General features: G+C 39.6%; 1 protein-coding gene and 2 gene segments (V, D, J or C); 1 reads left to right on the plus strand and 2 right to left on the minus strand.

Annotated features, from left to right (window-relative positions):
* LOC114687105 (immunoglobulin lambda-1 light chain-like) overlaps nt 1-20,738 on the minus strand; it is an 826,243-nt gene that overhangs the window by 377,064 nt on the left and 428,441 nt on the right. The window lies entirely within an intron of this gene.
* Nucleotides 1-20,738, plus strand: part of LOC119088814 — a 622,476-nt gene that overhangs the window by 88,170 nt on the left and 513,568 nt on the right.
* LOC114688056 lies at nt 4,296-5,278 on the minus strand. The segment is given in 2 exon segments: nt 4,296-5,069; nt 5,192-5,278. Coding segments are annotated over 2 exon segments (411 nt in total).

Here is a 20,738-nt window from a genome sequence, read left to right on the forward strand (position 1 = left end):
TCTGAACTAACTGAAGGCAGAAGAGAGGATATCCAAATTAACTAAATCAGAAACAAAATGGGGAACATAATAACAGACACTAAAAAAATCCACAGAATCATTAGGTCATATGTAGACAAATTTCTAAACTGTCTTATTAAATAAGAAACACAGAGTCAAATATAGGGGTGAAAGCCTTAGTGATCAGGGAAATAGTGAGAGCCACCAGCTAACCTAACTCACTACATTGCCATAGTTTCCCAAGAGAGCTACTTCCTGTCTACCCAGGCTTTTATTGCCTTGCTGTTCTGCCCTCTCATTGGCTCTTAGCTCAGCTACCTCACTTCCTTGTCACTGCCTGTCTATACAGACCTCCAGGTCTCTATGGTTGGTACTGGGATTAAAGGCATGTGTCACCATGCTTGGCTGTTCCCTAGTGTGTCCTTGAACACAGAGAGACTCTGCCAGCCATGTGATCAGATTAAGGACGTGTGCTACCACTGCCTGACATTTGTTTATGGCTTACTAGTCCTCTGATCTCCAGGAAAACTTTATTTATTAACAGGCAAATAAAATATCACCACAGTCATACTTCAAAAACCTGTAGTCCACAAATTTGGAAAATCTGAAAGAAGTGGACAAATTGCTTGACCACATACAAAAAACTAAAACAAGACCAGATTAAACAATTCATATAGACCTATAACCCCCTAAGGAAATAGAAGCCACCATTAAAAGTCTCTCAACCAAACAAAACCCAGCTCAGATAGTTTCAGCATAGAATTATACCAGGTTTTCAAAGAAGAGCTAATATCAATACTCCTTAAATTATTCCATATAATAGAAATAGAAAGAATATTGCCAATTTCTTTTTATGAGGCCAAAGTCACCCTGATACAAAAACCACACAAAGACTCAACAAAGAAAGAGAATTATAGACCTATTTCCCTCATGAACTTTGATGCAAAAAATGCTCAATACACATTGGCAAATTCAATCTAAGAGCATATCAAAAAGATCATCCAACATGATCAAGTAGACTTGTCTCAAAAATAAATGGATAGTTCATCATACAAAAAAATCTATCAGTGTAATCCATCATATAAACAAACTGAAAGAAAAAAGCCACATGATCATCTCAGTAGATGCTGAAAAAGCGTTTGTCAAAATCCAACATGTTTTTATGATAAAGGTCTTAGAGAGATCAGGGATATAGTGAACATACCTATACATAATAAAAGCAATATACAGCAAGCAAATTTCAACATCAAATTAAACAAAGGAAAACTCAAAACAATTCCACTAAAATCAGGAGCAAGACAAGACTGTCTGCAAGGGGACTCCTACAGCTGATAAACACCTTCTATGGCATGGCTCAATATAAGATTAAATAAAAAAATCACTAACCCTCAAATATACAAATGATAAAGGGTATGAGAAAGAAATGAAGAAAGAACACCCTTCACTGTGGCTAGAAATAACATCAAATATCTTGGGGGTAACTCTAACTAAGCAAGTTTAAGACCTGTATAACAAGAACTTGAAGTTTTTGAAGAAAGAATTTGGAGAAGATATGAGAAGATGGAAAGATCTCCCATCTCCTGGATTGGTAAGATTAACATAGTAAAAATGACTATCTTACCAAAAGCAATCTACAGATTCAATGCAATTCCGGTCAAAATTCCAATACAATTCTTTACAAACCTTGAAAGAACAATACTCAATTTCATATGGAAAAACAAAACAAAACAACAAAAATCCAGGGTAGCTAAAACAGTCCTGAACAATAAAGGAACTTTCAGAGGTATCACCATTTCTGATTTTGAGCTGATTTGAGCTTCAGAGATATAATAATAAACAAGCATGCTATTGGCATAAAAACAAGCAGATGGATCAATGGAATTGAGTCAAAGACCCTGACATGAATCCACACACCTATGAACACCTGATTTTTGAAGAAGAAGCCAAAATTACGTAATGGAAAACAGAGAGAACTTTCAACAAATGGAGCTGGCATAACTAGATGTGGTCATGTTGAAGAATGCAAATAGATCCATATCTATCACCCTGCATAAAACTCAAAGTCCAGTGGATCAAAGACCTCAATATAAATCCAGTTACACTGAACGTAATAGAAAAGAAATTGGGAAGTTGTCTTGAATGCATTGACACAGGAGCCAACTTCCTGAATAGAAAATCAGTAGCACAGACACCAGTAGACTGACCAGAATATTATTAATAAATGGGACCACACAAAACTAAAAAGGTTCTTAAACCAGAGGACACTGTCAATGAAACAAAACAGCAGCCTACAGAATGGGAAAAGATCTTCATCAACATCTTCATCTGACAGAGGGCTAATCTCCAAAATATATAAAGAACTCAAGAAACTAGACATTAAAAAACCAAATAATCGGGCCGGGCGGTGGTGGCGCACGCCTTTAATCCCAGCACTCGGGAGGCAGAGGCAGGCGATCTCTGTGAGTTCGAGGCCAGCCTGGGCTACCAAGTGAATTCCAGGAAAGGCGCAAAACTACGCAGAGAAACCCTGTCTCGAAAAAACCAAAAAAAAAAAAAAAAAAAAAAAAAAAAAACCAAATAATCAAAATTTAAAAATGGGGTACAGATCTAAATAGAGAATTCTCAGGAAAATAATCTCAAATAGCCAAGAGACACTTAAAGAATTGTCCAATATCCTTAGCCATCAAGGAAATGCAAATCAAAACGACTCTGAGATTCTATTTTACACCTGTCAGAATGACTAAGATTTAAAAAAAAAAAAAAAAAAACTAATGACAGCTAATGCTGGAGAGGATATGGAGCAAGGGGATTACTCCTCTACTACTGGTAGGACTGCAAACTTGTACAGCCACTCTGATAATCAATATGGTGGTTTCTCAAAAAAAAGGAGGGGGAAGCAATCTACCTCAAGACCTGGCAATACAAATCTCAGGCATATACTCAAAGGATGCTAATCATACCACAAGTATACTTGTTCAACTATGTTTATAGCAGCATTATTTGTATTGCCAGAATCTGAAAACAAACTAAATGTCCCTCAACCAAAGAATAGATAAAGAAAATGTGGTACATTTACACAATGGAGTATATAGTACTAATCTGTTAAAAACAACGACATGAGGAAATTTGCAGGCAAATGGGTGGAACTAGAAAAAAATCATCCTGAGTGAGGTAGTCTAGACCCAGAAAGACAAATATAGTATGTACTCACTCATGAGTGGATATTAGCTGTAAAGTAAAGGAAAAACATGCTACATTCCACAGTTCCACAGAGGCTAGGTAACAAGGAGGTTACAAACAGGGATGTGTGGATTTCTCTGGGGAGGGGAAATAGAAGAGATCTCCTGGGTAAACTGGGGCAGATAATGATGGGAACATTAAGGTTAGAGCTGGAGTAGGATAAAGAGTGGGGGTAGTGAAAGAGATGTCTTGATGCAGGGGGAAGGGCATTTTATGGTCAGGGTAGAAACCTGGTGCAATGGAAGCTCCCATGAATCTGAAAGTGGAGATAGTGGAGTGGGTGCCTGAACTGGCCATCCCCTGTAATCAGATTGGTGACTATCCTAATTGTCATTGAAGAACTTTTGTCCAGTAACTAATGGAAGCAGATGCAGAGTTTTGCAGCCCAGCACTTCCCCTAGTTCTGAGAATCCTGTGGAAGAGAGTGAGAGAGGAGTATAGAAGCCAGGGGATGAGGGTCATCACAGGGACCTGCAGAGACAACTAACCTGGGCTCACAGGTGCTCACAGACTCTGGACTGATCAATAGGAAGCCTGACAGGACCGACCTAGGCCCTCTATATAAGTGTGACAGTAATATGGTTTTGTCTACTTGTGTGATTCCTAGCACTGGGAGGAGGCTTGTCCCTGATGCTTTGGCAGGCTTTTGGGAACCTATTACTCATACTGGGTTACCTTACCAAGCCTTAATATGAGAGGAGGAGCTTAGTCCTATCTCAACTTGATATGTCATGATTTATTGACACCCATGGGAGGACTGTCCCTTTCTGAACAAAAGCAGAGGAGGTGTGGGTTCACAGGAGGTGGGTAGGTGAGGATGGAAGGGGAGAAGGAAGGGGAAACTGTGGTTGGGGTATAAAATAAATGTATAAATTAAATCAATAAAAAATTTTCAAAAAAGAATTTTGGCAGACATGGTGGTTACTTTGTCCTTCCTTCAAAGTCTCTGAGTAGACTTATTATGTAAAGAGGGTATTGCAGGAAGGACATGGAAGTCATACACATCAAGGCAATGCTCAGACATGTAACTATTTTCCATTTTATTTTTGCTGTCAATAGGGGGCTTCAACAACAGTGTCACCTTAAATGTTCTTACACTGTGCTTCTTGGGAACTTGCTGTAGTGAAAAAAATTTAGAGCATAAGACAAGAAAGCCATCTTATAAAAAACATTCCTATGAACTTCGGTGAGTAATTGTGAGAACCTTAGACCCACTTCTCCAGCTTGTAAAGAGAATATTCTCATCTCCTCAGCTGTACAGTTTTAACTTTTACATGGTCATTACTACTACAGAGCTGTGCACTCTATACAACCCCCACTTTCCCCAGGAGTTTGGGAGGAATTGCTAAACCTAGGATCTATCCTCTTGAATAATAAGCAGCAAACATACAATAACTGTAAAGCTAAGAACTTCAGAGGTTCCTTCTCAAAATCATAGTCCAATCTTGGTAGCAAGAAAGCAAAGTAGTTCCTGTCCCGCTTCCTCATTTATCTGGGTCACTGTGTCCACCCAAATTGTCCACTAATGGTATAATCTGCACCACAGATGTAGTCAGCTTCATCTTCAAGCTGCAAGTTGGAGATGCTCAAGTATCGATGAGCACCAGAGCTGGAGCCAGAGAAGCGATCAGGGATCCCATCTCCCTTGCCGTGGCTTCCATCACTCCTAAGATACATCACGTCCTTAGGAGCCTTGTCTGGATGTTGCTGATACCAATGAATGATGTAGCTGCTGTACTGACTACTCAAGGTGCAGGTCAGTTTGGTTGAGGCTCCAAGGGAGGCAGAGGCTGAGGGTGACTGAGTCAGCACAGGTTGGGAGAAAGACCCTGAAATAAAGAATAAAAAAAAATAAAGAAACATTATTTCCTGTGCTGAAAGAAGAGGACAGCATGTATCTGCTGTCAGATGGTTTCCCTGAACTGGGATCAGGGTGCAGATGACTCCTGACCTGTACAATGAAGGAGGAAGAAGAGGAGAGGAGTCCAGGCCATGGTGCAGACACCACTGAGCTCTGCTGAGACAGACATGGTGCAGGTCTCTCTAGTCCTTTAACAATTCTCAGAGAACTGACAGGGCCCTTCATGCAAATTTTTCTTGGTCAACCAAATCCCTTCTTAGGTGTGTGCCATCAAAATTCTGGGTGTCACTTCCTGCCTGAGGCTGCCCAAGGGACCACAGTGTCCCCACTGATGGGTCTGTTGAGTCCTGAGCAGACACAAAGGACAGATGTTTGTGTTGTCAGCTGAGAGTCTCCAGACTCTTCAGTGTCACCTACAGACCCCACTGAGCAGGTTCAGGTCTGTCATGTCTGTGACATTGAGAATTCCCCTTCTCTTGGCACAGTATGTAATTTATGAGGAACTCTTTATCCAGGGGCTTCTCCCATATAAACTGAGGATACAGATATATCCTCCATGAGCTCCTTCTCAGATTGCACAAAAAGCCACACCCCTCCAAGGTTCCTCAGCAGATTGACCCATAGAGACTTACTGGTGAATATTGGTGACTATGAGGATAAATATTATAGTGTCAGACTCATTTAATACATTAGAAATAGATTTTTTTTTTTTAGAAAATCTCAAGTCAAAACATAGTAGACACTAAAAAAGTTCACAAACTTTATTGTGAAATAAAGCAGTGGGCCTGTGGTTGTCCTTAATTAAGGATTAGAGAGGATCATGAAGAATGACTGTGTGTGATGGTTTCCATGGAAACCCGCCTTCTATGCATCTGATATAAAAATACATTATCTAAGGCCGGGCAGTAGTGGCGCATGCCTTTAATCCCAGCACTCGGGACACAGAGCCAGGTGGATCTCTGTGAGTTCGAAGCCAGCCTGGTCTACAGAGCGAGATCCAGGACAGGCACCAAAACTGCACAGAGAAAGCCTGCCTGGAAAAAACAAAAACAACAAATACATTATCTAACTGCTGAGGCTTTAGGGGATGGATGATCAGAAAGGGGTACAGCCCTAAATGTGAGACAAGAATTCACAAATCAAGATAGGAGAAGAAATTCTTGGTGAAATTGGGCACAAGCTAGGACTCCAGGTTAGTGCTTGCTGAGGCACGCTTTAACTCACATGTTGTTAAAGAAACCATCTACATGGATTTTCTTGTCAAACCCCTCTCATCCGAACCAGGAGATATGCAGAACAGAAGGTAGAAACATTGTATGAGCGAGAGCTGGTGGATGACTCCAATGAAAGAGCATCTTCCAGACATAACAGGTAAGATTCATGTAAGAAATCACAGAGACTGTGATAGAATACACAGGACATGTACAGGTTCAAACCAGACAAAGCCCCAGCACTGAGAAACAGAAATGGAAAAAAAATTCAACACTTAGCCATGAAGTGATGGTAATAGGTAACTTCTGGAAAAGGGAAAATCATCTTTCTCCCATGGGGTGTCACTAACTATACCAACTACACTCTAAGGCAGGCCTAATGTACAGGAGTAGTTGGCCAACAGAAAACAGACTCCATGGTGTGTGTGTGTGTGTGTGTGTGTGTGTGTGTGTGTGTGTGTACATGCACACACAAGCACACTTTTTGTTGTTTTTATTTTTTTGTCTGATTGATTTTCTTCTTTTTAGTTTGTCTGTTTCGATATTTTTTGTTATTTTTCTGTTTTGTTTGAGAAAGTGAAAGACCATGAAGCTGGGTGAGTATGTATGAAGTTGGGAAGATCTGAGGGGAATTGGGAGAAGAGAAAGAATATAATCAAAATATATTGTATAAAAACTTTTAAGTAAAGTAGTAAAACACTTTGGAGTAATGTTAATTGACACAAACAATGAAAGAATAAGAGAGAGAAAGGAAGGAAGGAGGGAAGGAAGGAAAGAAGGAAGAAAGGAAAAGAAAGAAAGGAAGGAAGGAGGGAAGGAAGGAAGGAAAGAAGGAAGGAAGGAAAAGAAAGAAAGAAGGGGCCGGGCGGTGGTGGCGCACGCCTTTAATCCCAGCACTTGGGAGGCAGAGGCAGGCGGATCTCTGTGAGTTCGAGGCCAGCCTGGGCTACCAAGCGAGTTCCAGGAAAGGCGCAAAGCTTCACAGAGAAACCCTGTCTCGAAAAAAAAAAAAAAAAAAAAAAAAAAAAAGAAAGAAAGAAAGAAGGAAGAAAAGAAGAAAAAGAGAAAGGAAGAAAGGCAAGGAAGCAAGGCTTCTTTTGCCCCTAGTAGAAACCATGCATTGAACTGTACAGAGTACCTTTTCAAGACCTTTTAACTGGTGTGATGACTAAGCATATAACTGCACTTGCTGCAAAGCCTGACAATGTGAGTCAGTTCTTGGAACAAGCATGGTGGAAGGAAATGGCTGACTTACGCAAGTTGTCCTCCAATAGCTCCCTCCCTCCTCTCTCTTACACACACACACACACACACACACACACACACACACACACGTATGTACTCACTCATGAACACACACATGCACACACATACTAAATAATTAAATAAATATGCAAATATATAAGTATTTTTAAAATATTTTGATTCTTTCATGTATTGTGTGTGCTGCATTCTGTCTGCCTGTGATTTTACCTTATTATATGCCCTTCTTACTAGTGTTGATATTCAAATACTGATGTGAATTTCTTGGGAAGGAAATATCAGGCCCCACTTCTGATCCACAGATGCAAGTTCCATGTGCACCTTGAGTTCTAACAAGGATTGAACTAACATAGGCTACAAATTTGATATTTGGGTTACAAACTTTTCCTGATTCCCCTCTGTTTCCTACCAACATTTGCAGCAAGAGAACTTTGTGAAATCCACTTTGTGTATTAGATGCCAGGATTAACTTTTTAAAGATTTCCCACTATAAATGACAGGCATGTCCCTTAGTGTCATATAGTTCACTAAGTATCCAAAACTGAATTTCTAATAACAAGGTAATATTTACACGAACATACATTCACAGGTGGACACCATTAAAGAAAAGGCATCTCTTAGAAGCTGCACTTCTGTGCCATTGCTTACAATATTAAAATATTAAAAGAAGAGAGAGAGATTTGTGAGTTAAGATTGAAAATTATTTAAATTCAGTCATAAAGCTAGAAACATGAGCCATCATGCCAACATCCTTGAGAGTAAAATATGAGTCAAGATCAAAGAAATGGATGCAAATTCAGAAACACTTCACCAATGGTTATTTGGGTTGTTACTTCCTGGCGATTACAGGAACAACATACAACAACCAGCATGGGCTAACACAAGTGACTTGCGCTGTCTCACTGATTTTTGAAGGACAGACTTGCAAATTGAACATGCTAAGCCAAGCACCCTCTAGTACCTCTTTCTTCCCTCTTTGTCTCTGTTGTTTAGGCAAATATTTAGTGATCATTTGGTCAGCAGCCACAAAGGCCAATACTTATATCAGGTTCACATGGCAATCCATCACTGCATCCCTGTGTTCTCAGAATCATCTAATGAACTCAGAGAGGAATCACTGTCCTTTAGCATGAAATCCTTTGACTAGACATCTAAAATGGTACTTAGAGCTTTATAAAAGATCGCATTCACTGGTACTTAGATTTATCATGTCAGCATATCTTTTTAGGAGAAAATATGTTAACCTAATGTTAGAGTAGAAATTATTTCCAAAAAATATATAAATGATTTCATAGCTGTTAAAATTATACATTGAATTTGCATTGCCTTCAAATGAAATGTAATATACCAATAGTTAGAAAATATGGATGGACAGTTATTTCACTTAGATTTAAGTTTTATAGACAACATCACTGAGAATGCTTCTCTCTGGAGACCTGTTGACTCAAGTCTTACAAGCAAATACAACTAATAGAGGAATAAAATATTTGAATTCCATACTTTTAAAAATCTCTATCCCAACAGTTGACAAATATCTCCACTTTTATGACTCTAACTAGGACACAAATGAAGGCAGATGGCTTCTCTTCACCATCTTGTCTGTGGAGAGTTGACATCAGGATGGCAACAGTGCCTGGTCATGGGACCCACTCCACAGGACAGGGCTCACACCCAGGCTCAGACAAAGGCACGTTTGTGTCTTGCTTCTCCATGTGTGTCTCACTGTGCTGACACCACTGCAGTGTTCATTCAGTCGCCTTCAGCACTGTCCTCAGACTGTAACCCTAGAGCCCAAGGACAAGGTTATGTTTAAGGTGAAAAGTGACAGGAGACTGGGAGTGCCTGTTGTTGTTGGGTGAATCAGAGCCCAGAGGCTTGGCCAGTCACCTTCTGGAACCAGTGTGGGAAGAGAGGATCAGTAACTGCTGGAGAGTGTCATTCCTCAGCATCACCTCAGGTTGGGGTGGAGAGCATGAAAAGAAACAGCAGTTAGGAAAGAGTCAAGAAATGAGAAGGATCATTCCAAAGGCAGGCCTCTTTAGTCTCCATGACACCCGACAAAGACGGAGAAAGCTGGGGAATGAGGTAGGCATCCAGGTCATGCTGTAGATTTCCAGAGATTCCCAGGACCCACAGAATCCTGCTGGACTCTGGGGTTCTCAGGGTATCAGGAATGTGGTGAGTCCATGCATTATGAGACTTTTACTATCACCATCACCACCTCATTTCATCTCTGCAGTCCAGGGACAACTCTCCTCCCAAAGGGGCTGGGGCAACTTGAGGAAACACCTGCTGTAACCTCTAGTCAAGGCAGCTTTGCTCAGGAGATTGCATGTGAGTAAGGAGTCAGCCTCAAGTCTTGTCAGATTCTCAGAAATACACAGTGCCCCCTGCTGGACATGGGTAGTTCCTTCACGGTTTGCATTAAATATATTCCACATGATTTCTATTCTTCTGTCATGGGTTCCTTAGTTCATCTTCAAAATTGCTTTTGACTTTAACTAAAATTCTTTCTTTTTAATTTTCATTGTTTTAATGACTTTTATGCATTCTGAATCCTAGTTATTTTCCCTCTTAATCAAAATACCTGTATTTTTTTTCTTGATAGGATTCAGCAATTTTTCAGTGAAAAATCTTTACCATATAATTAAACACTCTGATCCATCTCAGTATTAGTGTCCTTGTATTATGTTTTTCTCATTCATACTGTAACTTTTCTGCTTCAGAATTCCCTAGAGTTCATCATCAGACCTGAAATAATACCTGCCTTTTGGTTCATTCATTTTTCTCAACAACTGTTTATTTTGTCTTTCTTGGGGAAAATGAGACACACCTTGCTTTGGAAGTTATAACTGACTATAAAATGAATTTCAGTTTTTATTGTCAGTGAAAATTTATTAGACATTCACAGCCTTTGGAGTGTTTTTCCAAAAGCCAAGCTCCAGACATGGCCCACATTGAACTTAATGAATAACATCATCTAACGACAAGAATTCTCAGGTGTAGATTTCACTGTGATGTGGTCTGACACCCTGAGAGTGTGTGTTATTCCTATTGATCACACCCTATGCTGTAAGAAAAGACAGGAAAAAAGGACAGAAAGTCTTACTAGCCTGGAGGTGTGTAGCACTAATAGAGAATGTGTCTAGCATGCATAGAGACCTGTGCTCAAGACCTAGAGCTGAAACAGAAAAGAAGTATTTTTGAAAGTACTGAAAATAATGTTTATTTTTATTTTACATTATCCATGTGAGCATGCACCCATGAATGCAAATGCACGCGCGACACACACAGAGAGACAGGGAAAGAAACAGAGAGAGAGAGAGAGAGAGAGAGAGAGAGAGAGAGAGAGAGAGAGAGAGAGACTGAGAGAGAGACTGAGAGAGAGACTGAGAGAGATACTGTTATGCCCAGATTGTGACCCCCCCCAAAGAGACCACTGAAGACATTGGATGTCCAGAATGCAACAGCAAGGTTTATTCTGCAGTTACAAGTCTAGCTAGACAGGGGACTCATTCCTACACCTGACACAGTGAGGCAGGGAGGAGTTCCTCTTTCTTGGGGAAGTTAGTTTTTATAGGCAAAACCCATAAAATTTCTTAGAGGGGAGGGGGTTAGTACGGGTCCATCCTTGATTGGTCCAGTTTTTCCCGGACCTGGACTTTATCTTATTCTAGCTTGTCTGTTTGCCTTGTCAGAAGTTTTACAACTCCTCTCCGGGGTCAGGTCATGTTATCTCTGGAGAGGGGCATCTCGTGGTTAATTGGTTACCATCAGGCATCCTGACTCTGTTCTTTTGTTCCTGGGGCTGGCGCCATCATTTCTGGGGACTTGAAACTGGCCTGGGTCTATCTATATTGAGATATCTTTGTCTAAGTCCCCCTTTTTGAGATAATAGAGTGAGGGTCTTATTGTGCCTAGATCATGTCTCCAAAGCCGCCACTGGAGACTTTAGGTACAGAATGCAAAAGTAAGGTGTTGTCTAAGTTTACAAACCTCCAGGGAGGCTCTTCTAAATCTCTCACTCACAGCAGGGAGGTTGCAAGGAGGGCTCCCCTTTCTTTGTGAGGCTAGTTCTTAAAGGCACAGACCATATAGTTTATTTTAACCCGCCTCCCTTTTTAGTCTTTTGGTCGAATATCCTGACTGTGTTTTCCAAAGTCCCTGTAGCAGATACAGCCACCTGGGGAAAAGGGGTCTAAGTTCTTATCTACACTTATGAATCCTGGTTTAAGCTTCTCTTTGTCTGTAGGGGATAGAGTGGGGGGTTTTACTGTGGTATCACAATACCATAGCTGTTGGGTCCATTCGCCCTAGACAGGGAAATTCAGGGACTTATGTGGCAAACTACATGGGTGCTAGAAATGAACATGAATCTTCTGCAAGAGCAATATGTGTCTAAATCACAGAACTGTCTCTCTAGCCACCCAAAATTGTATAAAATTATCTCATTTTCTTTATACAGTATTACTTACAGCAATCTTGAAAGGATATCAAGAACTGCATTGGTCTGTGTAAACATAGTCTATCAGTGCAGTGACAAATCTTCCCTTCCTACTGAAGTAAATTTTTATAATGTCTAGACTACTTTAATTTGTTCGTCAGTTACTTTGGGCATATATTTTATTAAGCTATACTCTCTTATTTTGGTCTAAAATAGTCCACTTGAAAAAGTTACAGATCACCACATTTTATTAAGCCAATTAAGAGTATAATGAGTCCTCTAACAGACCAAGAGAAGGCTCCTGCCTGGGAAAGACAAAGGACAGGACACTAGGGTTTTTAATGACAAAAGGCTGCAATCATATCACACCTGTTACAGGCTAGAAGGTCTTTACAATGTAGCCTTTGATCTTGTAAAACATCAGAAAAGGCCACTCCTGTACAGGAACCAAACTGTGTTTGCATATCAGGACCCTTTCTGAGTAGGGAATGAAGGACCCTTTGTGTTGTGAAACATTTTCTCAAACAAAGTAAAAAGCCCTTTGTTTACAGGCAAATGGAGCTCCTAGGTGGAGAAAGTGCAGGGTCAAGGCAACCTGACCTTCCTGAAGCTATTTCAGTTCCAATAAAAACAAAGATATTTCAGTGTAACTATATTGGTAACATATATTTTAATTGGTAGTATCTCAATGAAATGATCATTCTCAAAAGGAAACATTCTAAGAGGCAGACTTGGAATTTTGAAGACTGTTTAGAAGGGGAAGGTCTAAGTCTTATCTGAAACCCTCTCTACTCTTCCTATGCTAACTCTGGAAGGAGAATTATAAAGATCCCAATGCATTCATTCCTGTGATACCTTCATGAGGGACAGTCATGACCTGCTTCCACTTAAAGTCTAATTTTGTCCCACATTCATTTCTCAGAAAAGAACTAACATGCAGGAGATCCTGAAGCTGACCAGGAGAAATTGCTTTGAGGCTGCACTGGCAAAGGCAGTGGAGACAGCCTCCATTGACTCCTTATGTGTTGTTTCCATGGAGACAGTGTCCACTGATTCCTTATATGCTGTTTATTTCCATGGAGACAGCCTCCATTGACTTCTTATGTGTTGCTTGTTTCCATGGAGACAGCCTCTATTGGTTCCTTATATGCTGTTTGTTGCTGGTTCATTATTTCTGCTCTATTTTTTTTCCAATTTCTCTCCATCTCCTGGGTTTGGGCTTCATTTGTCCTTGATTTTCCAGATCTTGAGATGCATCCTTAAGTAATTTATTGGTGCTCTATGACTTAAAGAAAATATTTAATAAGTTTGAGTGAATGTGCTTGAATGCATGTATACCCAGCAGGTGCAGACAAGAGCACATGGAGGTTAGAAGGGAAAGCAAATGCTTTGAAACTGAAGTTGTGCTAAGTGTGCACTGCCATGTGGCTGCAAGGAGCTGGACCTGGTTCCTCTGAGAGATCAGCCAATGCTCACAACAACTGATCCATCTCTTCAGCCCCTCTTCCTGATGTTTTAAAAAATATACACATTTAGAGCTATAAATTTTCCTCTTACAACTGCTTTATTATGTCCAAAAAGTTTTGTTGGGCTGTGTTGTCATTTCATTTAATTACAGAGTTAAAAAACCTTTTTTGATTCCTTCTTTAACCTTTTGTCATTGAGCAATACGTTATTTATTCTCCATGGGTATGGGCATTGGGACTGGAGATCCTCTGTGGGAGGGTCCCTGCAGACTTTACAGCAGGCAAGGAAAGTGATTAGGGTGAAGAAAGAATGAAAAACCAACCAGCCCAGTTTAGGTAACTGCTGCAGGACCAAGACTTCGAGTCTGACTCAGGTCATTTTCTTTTGGCCATATTTAAACATAGCACAACTTTGAAAAAAAAATGTTTTCTGATAACAATTAACTCAGTTCTGTGAGTACAACATAGCATAAGACATGTTTACATAAAGCTCATTACAAAATAAACATGACTTCAACCTATGATGGGTTTTCCTTGCCTTTAGAAACAATGGTCAAGGTAGAGGATCTAGGCAGAAACACTGAGGTAAACATAATGGCTGTGGGTGTCTGGACTGGCTTGTGCTATGAAAACATAGAAATGACTTCACTTTCTTGGCTTCTACAGTGCTTATCTGAGTAGCCAAGGTTTTTACCCTCTACCATAATCTACCCTATCTATTTCAGGGCTTTTGTTGTCTTGATTATGTGTAGGCCTTGTGCACATAACCATAGCTCCTGTAAGTTTCTGATTCTGATAGCATGCTATATCCAGAGGACAGCATTTCAAAGCACATTTCTGTAGCATGAATCTTAAATGGTCTTATTAATAAAAACAAACCCAAGGCCAGTTATTAGGGTATATGCTGGAATATCAGAGAAACAGAACAAGCCATGGTCTCATCATGCCAATTCTTCAGCTGATCCTGTTTCCTTGGACTGGAAGCCTCTGAGTCCTCATCCAGAGTGGATCTCAGCTGAACTGCTGCTCAAAAGCCTAAAAGCTTAACCAGCTATAGTTCCTGGTTTCCACACCTTACATATCTTTCTGCTTTCTGCCATTACTTCCTGGGATTAAAAGCATGAGTCACCATGCCTGGCTGTTTCCAGTGTAGCTTTGAACTTACAGAGATCTGGATGGATCTCTGCCTTCAGAATGCTAGGATTAAAGTGTGTGTGCCACCACTTTCTGGCTTCTGTATTTAGTGGCTGTTTTGTTCTCTGACCCCAGATAAGTTTATTAGGGTGCACAATATTTTGGGGAACACAATATCACCACACATTTCAAAGCGGTCCAACAGTCTCCTGTTCTGTGGCTCTTATGTTCTTTCCATCCTTACTCCAATGTTCCCTGAGCATTGTTGTGTGTGTTTGGGATGAGTGCTAATAAACATGTCCCATTTAGAGCTGAGCACTGAGTCTCTTAATCTCAGTTATGTGTCTCTCCATTGACTGTTTCCCATTGCAAAAAGAAGCTGCTTTACCAAAACTGAGTCTATGGGTATAAGCATACATATTTACAAAGATGTTTGACAGCATGGTCAATTAGCAATTTAATAATAGCAACTTCTAACATAGGGTGCATGACCCCCTCTCTTCCAGTCATAGACTGCTGACCAGGGCTACAGTAACAGGTATAAAATTACACTTGTGAAGTTTTTAAACACAAAAACATTATATATCAAAAGCTAAGGAACACAACTGCCACAATATTTTTTAAATGCAGTATTTAATACTTAACATTGCAATGAAAAACTAAAGTGCCAAATCTGAGCTATGTACACTGGAGAGTTCAGACACAGCGTGTCTAATCATCTACCAGACAGCATTTTGATGCCAGAGCTGTCCAGTTGTCTGTAAGGTTATTGTATCTTACTTTGTACATTCTGTAGTGACTTTCATCTTCAAAGTATATTATTCATCTCATTTTAATGACCATTGATAATTTTAGTAGAACACAATAACAGTATAAAGTAATGTGTTTTACTATGACATATTCCCCTATGTATAAAGATATGTATAAAGATATTTATTCATCCCCATATTTTCTGCTCTTATGCCCTGCTTTTTCCCATCCCCACTTTTGCACTTCTAAAAGTTTGCCTGTTACATTCATGAGTATTTTTGCCTACTATGTTTCACACATAAGAAAAAATATGGTAAGTTTGCCTTATTTCTCTTCACATCATGATTCCATTGTGTTAAATACTGTGTCTCACTTAGCCTCATTTATGTCATATGGATCTAGGTTTTGAAGCCCTGGAGAGGTTAAAGTGATGATAGGGATGTGGGAGATTCATGGATGCATAGTTACACCTGTGTTTTATTAACTTTCCTCTGTGGTCTGTACTTTGCACTGTTTAGTGGAACAGAGCCAGAGTAAGGGTGTGAAATATCATGAATTTGCAATTTTCTTTGCATTTGTCCTATGTGTTCAGGCATAGACAAGTGTGGACAAGTTTGTGCATGTTGAGGGCAGAGATTGATGTATTCTATTTATCTCCATTCTCTCTAACATAGGGTATTTCCCTAACTTTGAGCTCACTGATTTAACTAGATTGACAGGCCAACAGTCCCAGGAACTGTTTCTACCATGAGCACAGGGATTATAGGCTGGCTTTGCAGCTGAGCAAAGCTTTAATTTTGTTTCAGATGACATCTTATTTTAGAGATAGTTGAATATAATACTAACATAGAACTATAATAAAATTGAATTGCTTTTGAAACTTACAATTTCAACTACTTATGTGTTTATGTGGGGTGTTAGGGACTCCAAGAGACATCTAAGATAATACAGGCTATTGGTATTTTCCATGATGGTCACCTAGAAGTTGAAGGTAAAGCCATATTGCTGAAGATACCACATACTTCAGACACAGAACTTGAAGAATCAGCTATAACTCACCTGCAAGGCTCCTCCCTGAACACTGGCTTTTATAGTATACAAAGATGCTAAACAGGCTCCCAATGAAGAAAAGCAATCAATAGACCTACCCAACTGTACTACCTACCACCTACAGTTAAACAGCATGGCAAGACTTCGAAGTTAAAAGACAAAACAAAACAAAGCAAACAAACAAACAAAAAAAGCTGTCTAATTGGACTGAAGGACCACTAAATGCGAGATAATGAAGGCTTGTTACTGAAAACCTAGTCAACTCTCTAAGGCTGATGAGAACACTATTGCCACTTTCCTTAACCAGTATAATGTCTAATGGCATGCTCAATAATTACCCATATACCACACACATGTGTAGCACTTAGACATCATTAAAGAAATTTCCTTTTGCACCAGAGCCTATTACAGAAATCTAGCACTGATTAAAATGCAGGGAACAGCTCACTGTGGTGTGTATATATCCAGCCCCAACTGATAGGCTCACAACAGTCTCCTATACTTAAGGCTCAGAGAATATCATGGGAGAATGGTCAGAAAGATTGTAAGAGTGAGAGCAATCAGAGCATCACCTGTGAAATAGTGTCCTTTATGTATGACAAGGAATTTGAACTCACAAAACCATGGTCACCTAATAAAGACTGGTACAATGACAAAACCAGTTAGCTGTGATGGAGGAAATCCCTTTATGAATAGCTACAGGCAATTGTCATTGCTAAGGAAGAGACAAGTGGACTTCTCCAGGAATCAAGCCTTTGATATAAGTCTAATTTAAAGTAGCCAGACATATGTGTGTGTGTGTGTGTGTGTGTGTGTGTGTGTGTGTATGCATCAGTCAATGAGCCGGCTGATGGTATAATTCTGTATATACAATGTAGCAGTAATTAAAGAATAGATAGTCATGAGCAGAGAAGGAGTAGAGGAGCATAGGAGAGGTTAAAGGGGGGAGATGATTCTTTGGTTCTACTCTGTCTAGGACTTTAATCATGGAAGCATACTGAGTAAAATGCCTATTTCATGTTTGGTTGCAATATTCTTAGATATCTACTAGGTACATTTGATATATGGTGTCATTTAATTCTGATGTTTCCCTGTATATTTTTATGTGGATGATTTGTTTTTTGAAGAAAGTAGTGTATTGATTTCATGCACTGTTACTGAGATGGATTTAATCTGTGTGTTTACAACCAATAGCATGCTTTTTATGAAATTTCATCTAGTTAATTTTAGTGTAAGATCTATTACATAGGATGCTAGGATAGTGACCCAGCTTGCTTCATCATCCTATTTACTTGTAATTTTTTTCCATCCTTTTACTTTAAGGAGGTGACTATCCTTGAAGGTTAAATGAGATTTTTGTAGAGTTAAGAAAGGTAGGTTTTGTTTCTTAATCCATTCATTTTACTTATGTCTTTTGTTTGGGAAAGTGAGTTCATTATTATTTAAAGTTTTTATGAAGGTGTGTGTTGATTAATGGCTTATTTTGTCCTTATTATCCTTGATAGTATTTTGTATTTTAGTAAATACAATTTCATGCATGTTCTTTTTACAGTAAACTGGCTCTGTTCCTTGATCTCTTCAGTTTGAAGCACTGTTTCCTGTATTCTTTGTAAGGCTTGTTGGGTGGACATGAGTTCTATTAGTGTGTTCATATTATAGGGAGTCTTTCTTTTTCTGTTTTTCTACCTTGGCACAACTGTTTTCCTGTGTACAGTAGTATAAATAGACATACATGATTGTTGAGATCTTGAAGTACATTTGCTCCAGGCTCTTTTGGCTTTTAAAGTTTCCACTAAGAAATCAGCTGTTATTCTGGTGGATTTTACTTTATATGTTACTGTGGGTATTATTCATACATTTCAAAACATGTTCTTTGTTCAATGTATTTAGTATTTTTGGCATAATATGCTGTAAGGGGTTTCTTTTCTGGTACTATCTGTTTGATGTTCTCTGTTTCTTGTATCTTTATGAGATACAACTTAACATCTCTGATTTAGGTAAGTTTCCCTCTGTTATCTAGTTGAAGTTTATGCCTATACCATTAACCTGGTATTCTTCCCCTTTATCCATATCTATGGTTTAAATATTTGGTCTTTTCATGGTGTGTAATAACTCCTGCATGGTCCTTTTATTTGCTTGTTTAAAACTTTTCATATTATTTGCTTGAGTGGTGCAGTTCCACTATTTCATCTTCAAGTCCTGACATTCTCCCTTTTATTTGAGCCATTCTACTTTAAGGCTACCTCCGAGGTTTATAAATGTGACATTAATTTTTTCAACTTCATCTTCTTCTCAAAGTCATTTCTCTTCACTATGTCTACCTCTTTTCTGAACTCAGTTTTCAAAGCTGGAATTGTTTTTGTCATTTCATTTTGGTATCTTTTTTGGACATCACTTGGTGTGCTGATCTTCCATTCATCCTCTTTCTATGTAGGATGCTGATTAATTCAGTTATCTGTATGATAATTTGATGCCCAAGGATTTGTTTTATAAAGATGCAGAGTGTATTAAACAGAGCTAATACCTCCATTATCAAACTCCAAGAGATAATATACACTTAATATATACTATAAGAGCTTCAGACACATTCTGTATCTTGTCAGTATTTACCATTTTTGACAAAAAACCTTCTTATGGCATATAAATTTCAATATAATTTATTTTTTCTTTGAGTAATCAATTTCCATAATCATGATTTATTTTACTTATCCAAGTTGTCAAAGGATTGATTGAATTCCTATCTGTCTGTGGTGGACTTGACTTTTGAGAAAGTTTCTTTACTATTGCTTGATTCAGGAGTCTGCTATTGGTCAACTATATGGTCTTTGGGGAAAAAAAAAAACATCAAATAAGATGTCCCTGAGATGCCATTTTAGGGTACAAAGGCTGACTCTAAATTAAACAAAGATGAGAAGTCTTAGTGGAGCCAGGACTGTAATTTTAAGGTAAGTAGATCCAGAAATCCTATACACTCAGCAAACTAAAGTACTTTGCAAAGAAACTGTGTTCCATTAGTAATGCCAAAGACAGCTTGTCCCTGGAGTACTGGTCATACAAGGGACACAGCAATCAAACGACATCAATGCATATGGTGTCAATGCACACAACCCTTCTGCCCTGGTAACAGAGTGCAGAACAAGAGCCATGGCACTGACCAGAGGACAAATGACTGTCCATTCCCCAGCCAACACCCTTTCTAGTGAAACTTTGTGAAGGGGGTAGTGTTCACCACCATCTGCTGATGTCAATGAACTGTGCAGAACTTATGGAAAAATTGTTCATCAACTTATCAAAGTACCCACAGTAATAGCACAACAAGTTATGGCTTGTCTTATAGACTGTGTTTAATCAATGTTTTTTCATACTATATTTCTGATTATCCTTTTTATTGATTCTTTGTAGGTTTTACATCTTGCATATTGGACCCATTGATCTTCCTGTTCCTTCATATTCACCCTATAGCCTTGCAACCTCCTCCCCAAAACAAAACAAAATCCCAAAGAAAAACAAACAAACAAATAAAAAACAATAATTACCAAGCCAACTAACATACAAAAAAATAGTGTAGGCTTGGAAGTTGTGGTGTGGCAAAGTGAGTCACACTGTATACCCTTTAGTCCGTACATCATTACTTATAAGTATTCATTGCAATGAGTCATTGGATGGCTCAAGGCCCGTGGCTTCTGCTACACTCTTGATACTGGGCCCTCACTGGGACTCCTCTTGGATATCCTGCTGTTGCCTTATATCATGGAGATCCTAGGGCTTTGGATCTGCAGGTCTGGCACCTTACCATGTTCCAGCAGCTCATAGATGAGATGGATGTTGAGGTGGGCCAACTCACAGCCCTGGTTCTGATCCTGGGTATTAGTTGGGTGTTTAACCTGCCAGGTTTCCCTCATGGACAACAACAAGGCCAGCTCACCAGGATTGCCCTTGCCCACCCACTGCAGCAGGCAGCATGGAGCAGGGTCATTTCTCTTGTTCTCATGACCTGGGGACTGGCTCACCTGCACCCACAGCACCAGGCCCAGCTCTACTCTTTTGCTAAGACAAGGTGTAAGGCCCACTCTCTAGTGCTGCAGCCAGTGAGGGACAGTGTCAACTCTCCCACTCTTGTGACCTGGGACCAGATTTCCAGAATTCAGTGGGTGTTGAGGTGGGGTGGGGTGGAGGAGGGAAGAACATATTTCCCCTGCCTATGCCACCACATGACAGAGAGATAGTGGGGCCAGCTCTCCCACTCTCGTGCCTTCAGGGCCTGCTCACCTGCCCAAGGTGTCAGCTCCACTGTGCTGCCCAGGCCACATCAAGGTCTG

The sequence above is a fragment of the Peromyscus leucopus genome, chromosome 12 (assembly GCF_004664715.2).
Source record: "Peromyscus leucopus breed LL Stock chromosome 12, UCI_PerLeu_2.1, whole genome shotgun sequence".
Lineage (NCBI taxonomy): Eukaryota > Metazoa > Chordata > Mammalia > Rodentia > Cricetidae > Peromyscus > Peromyscus leucopus.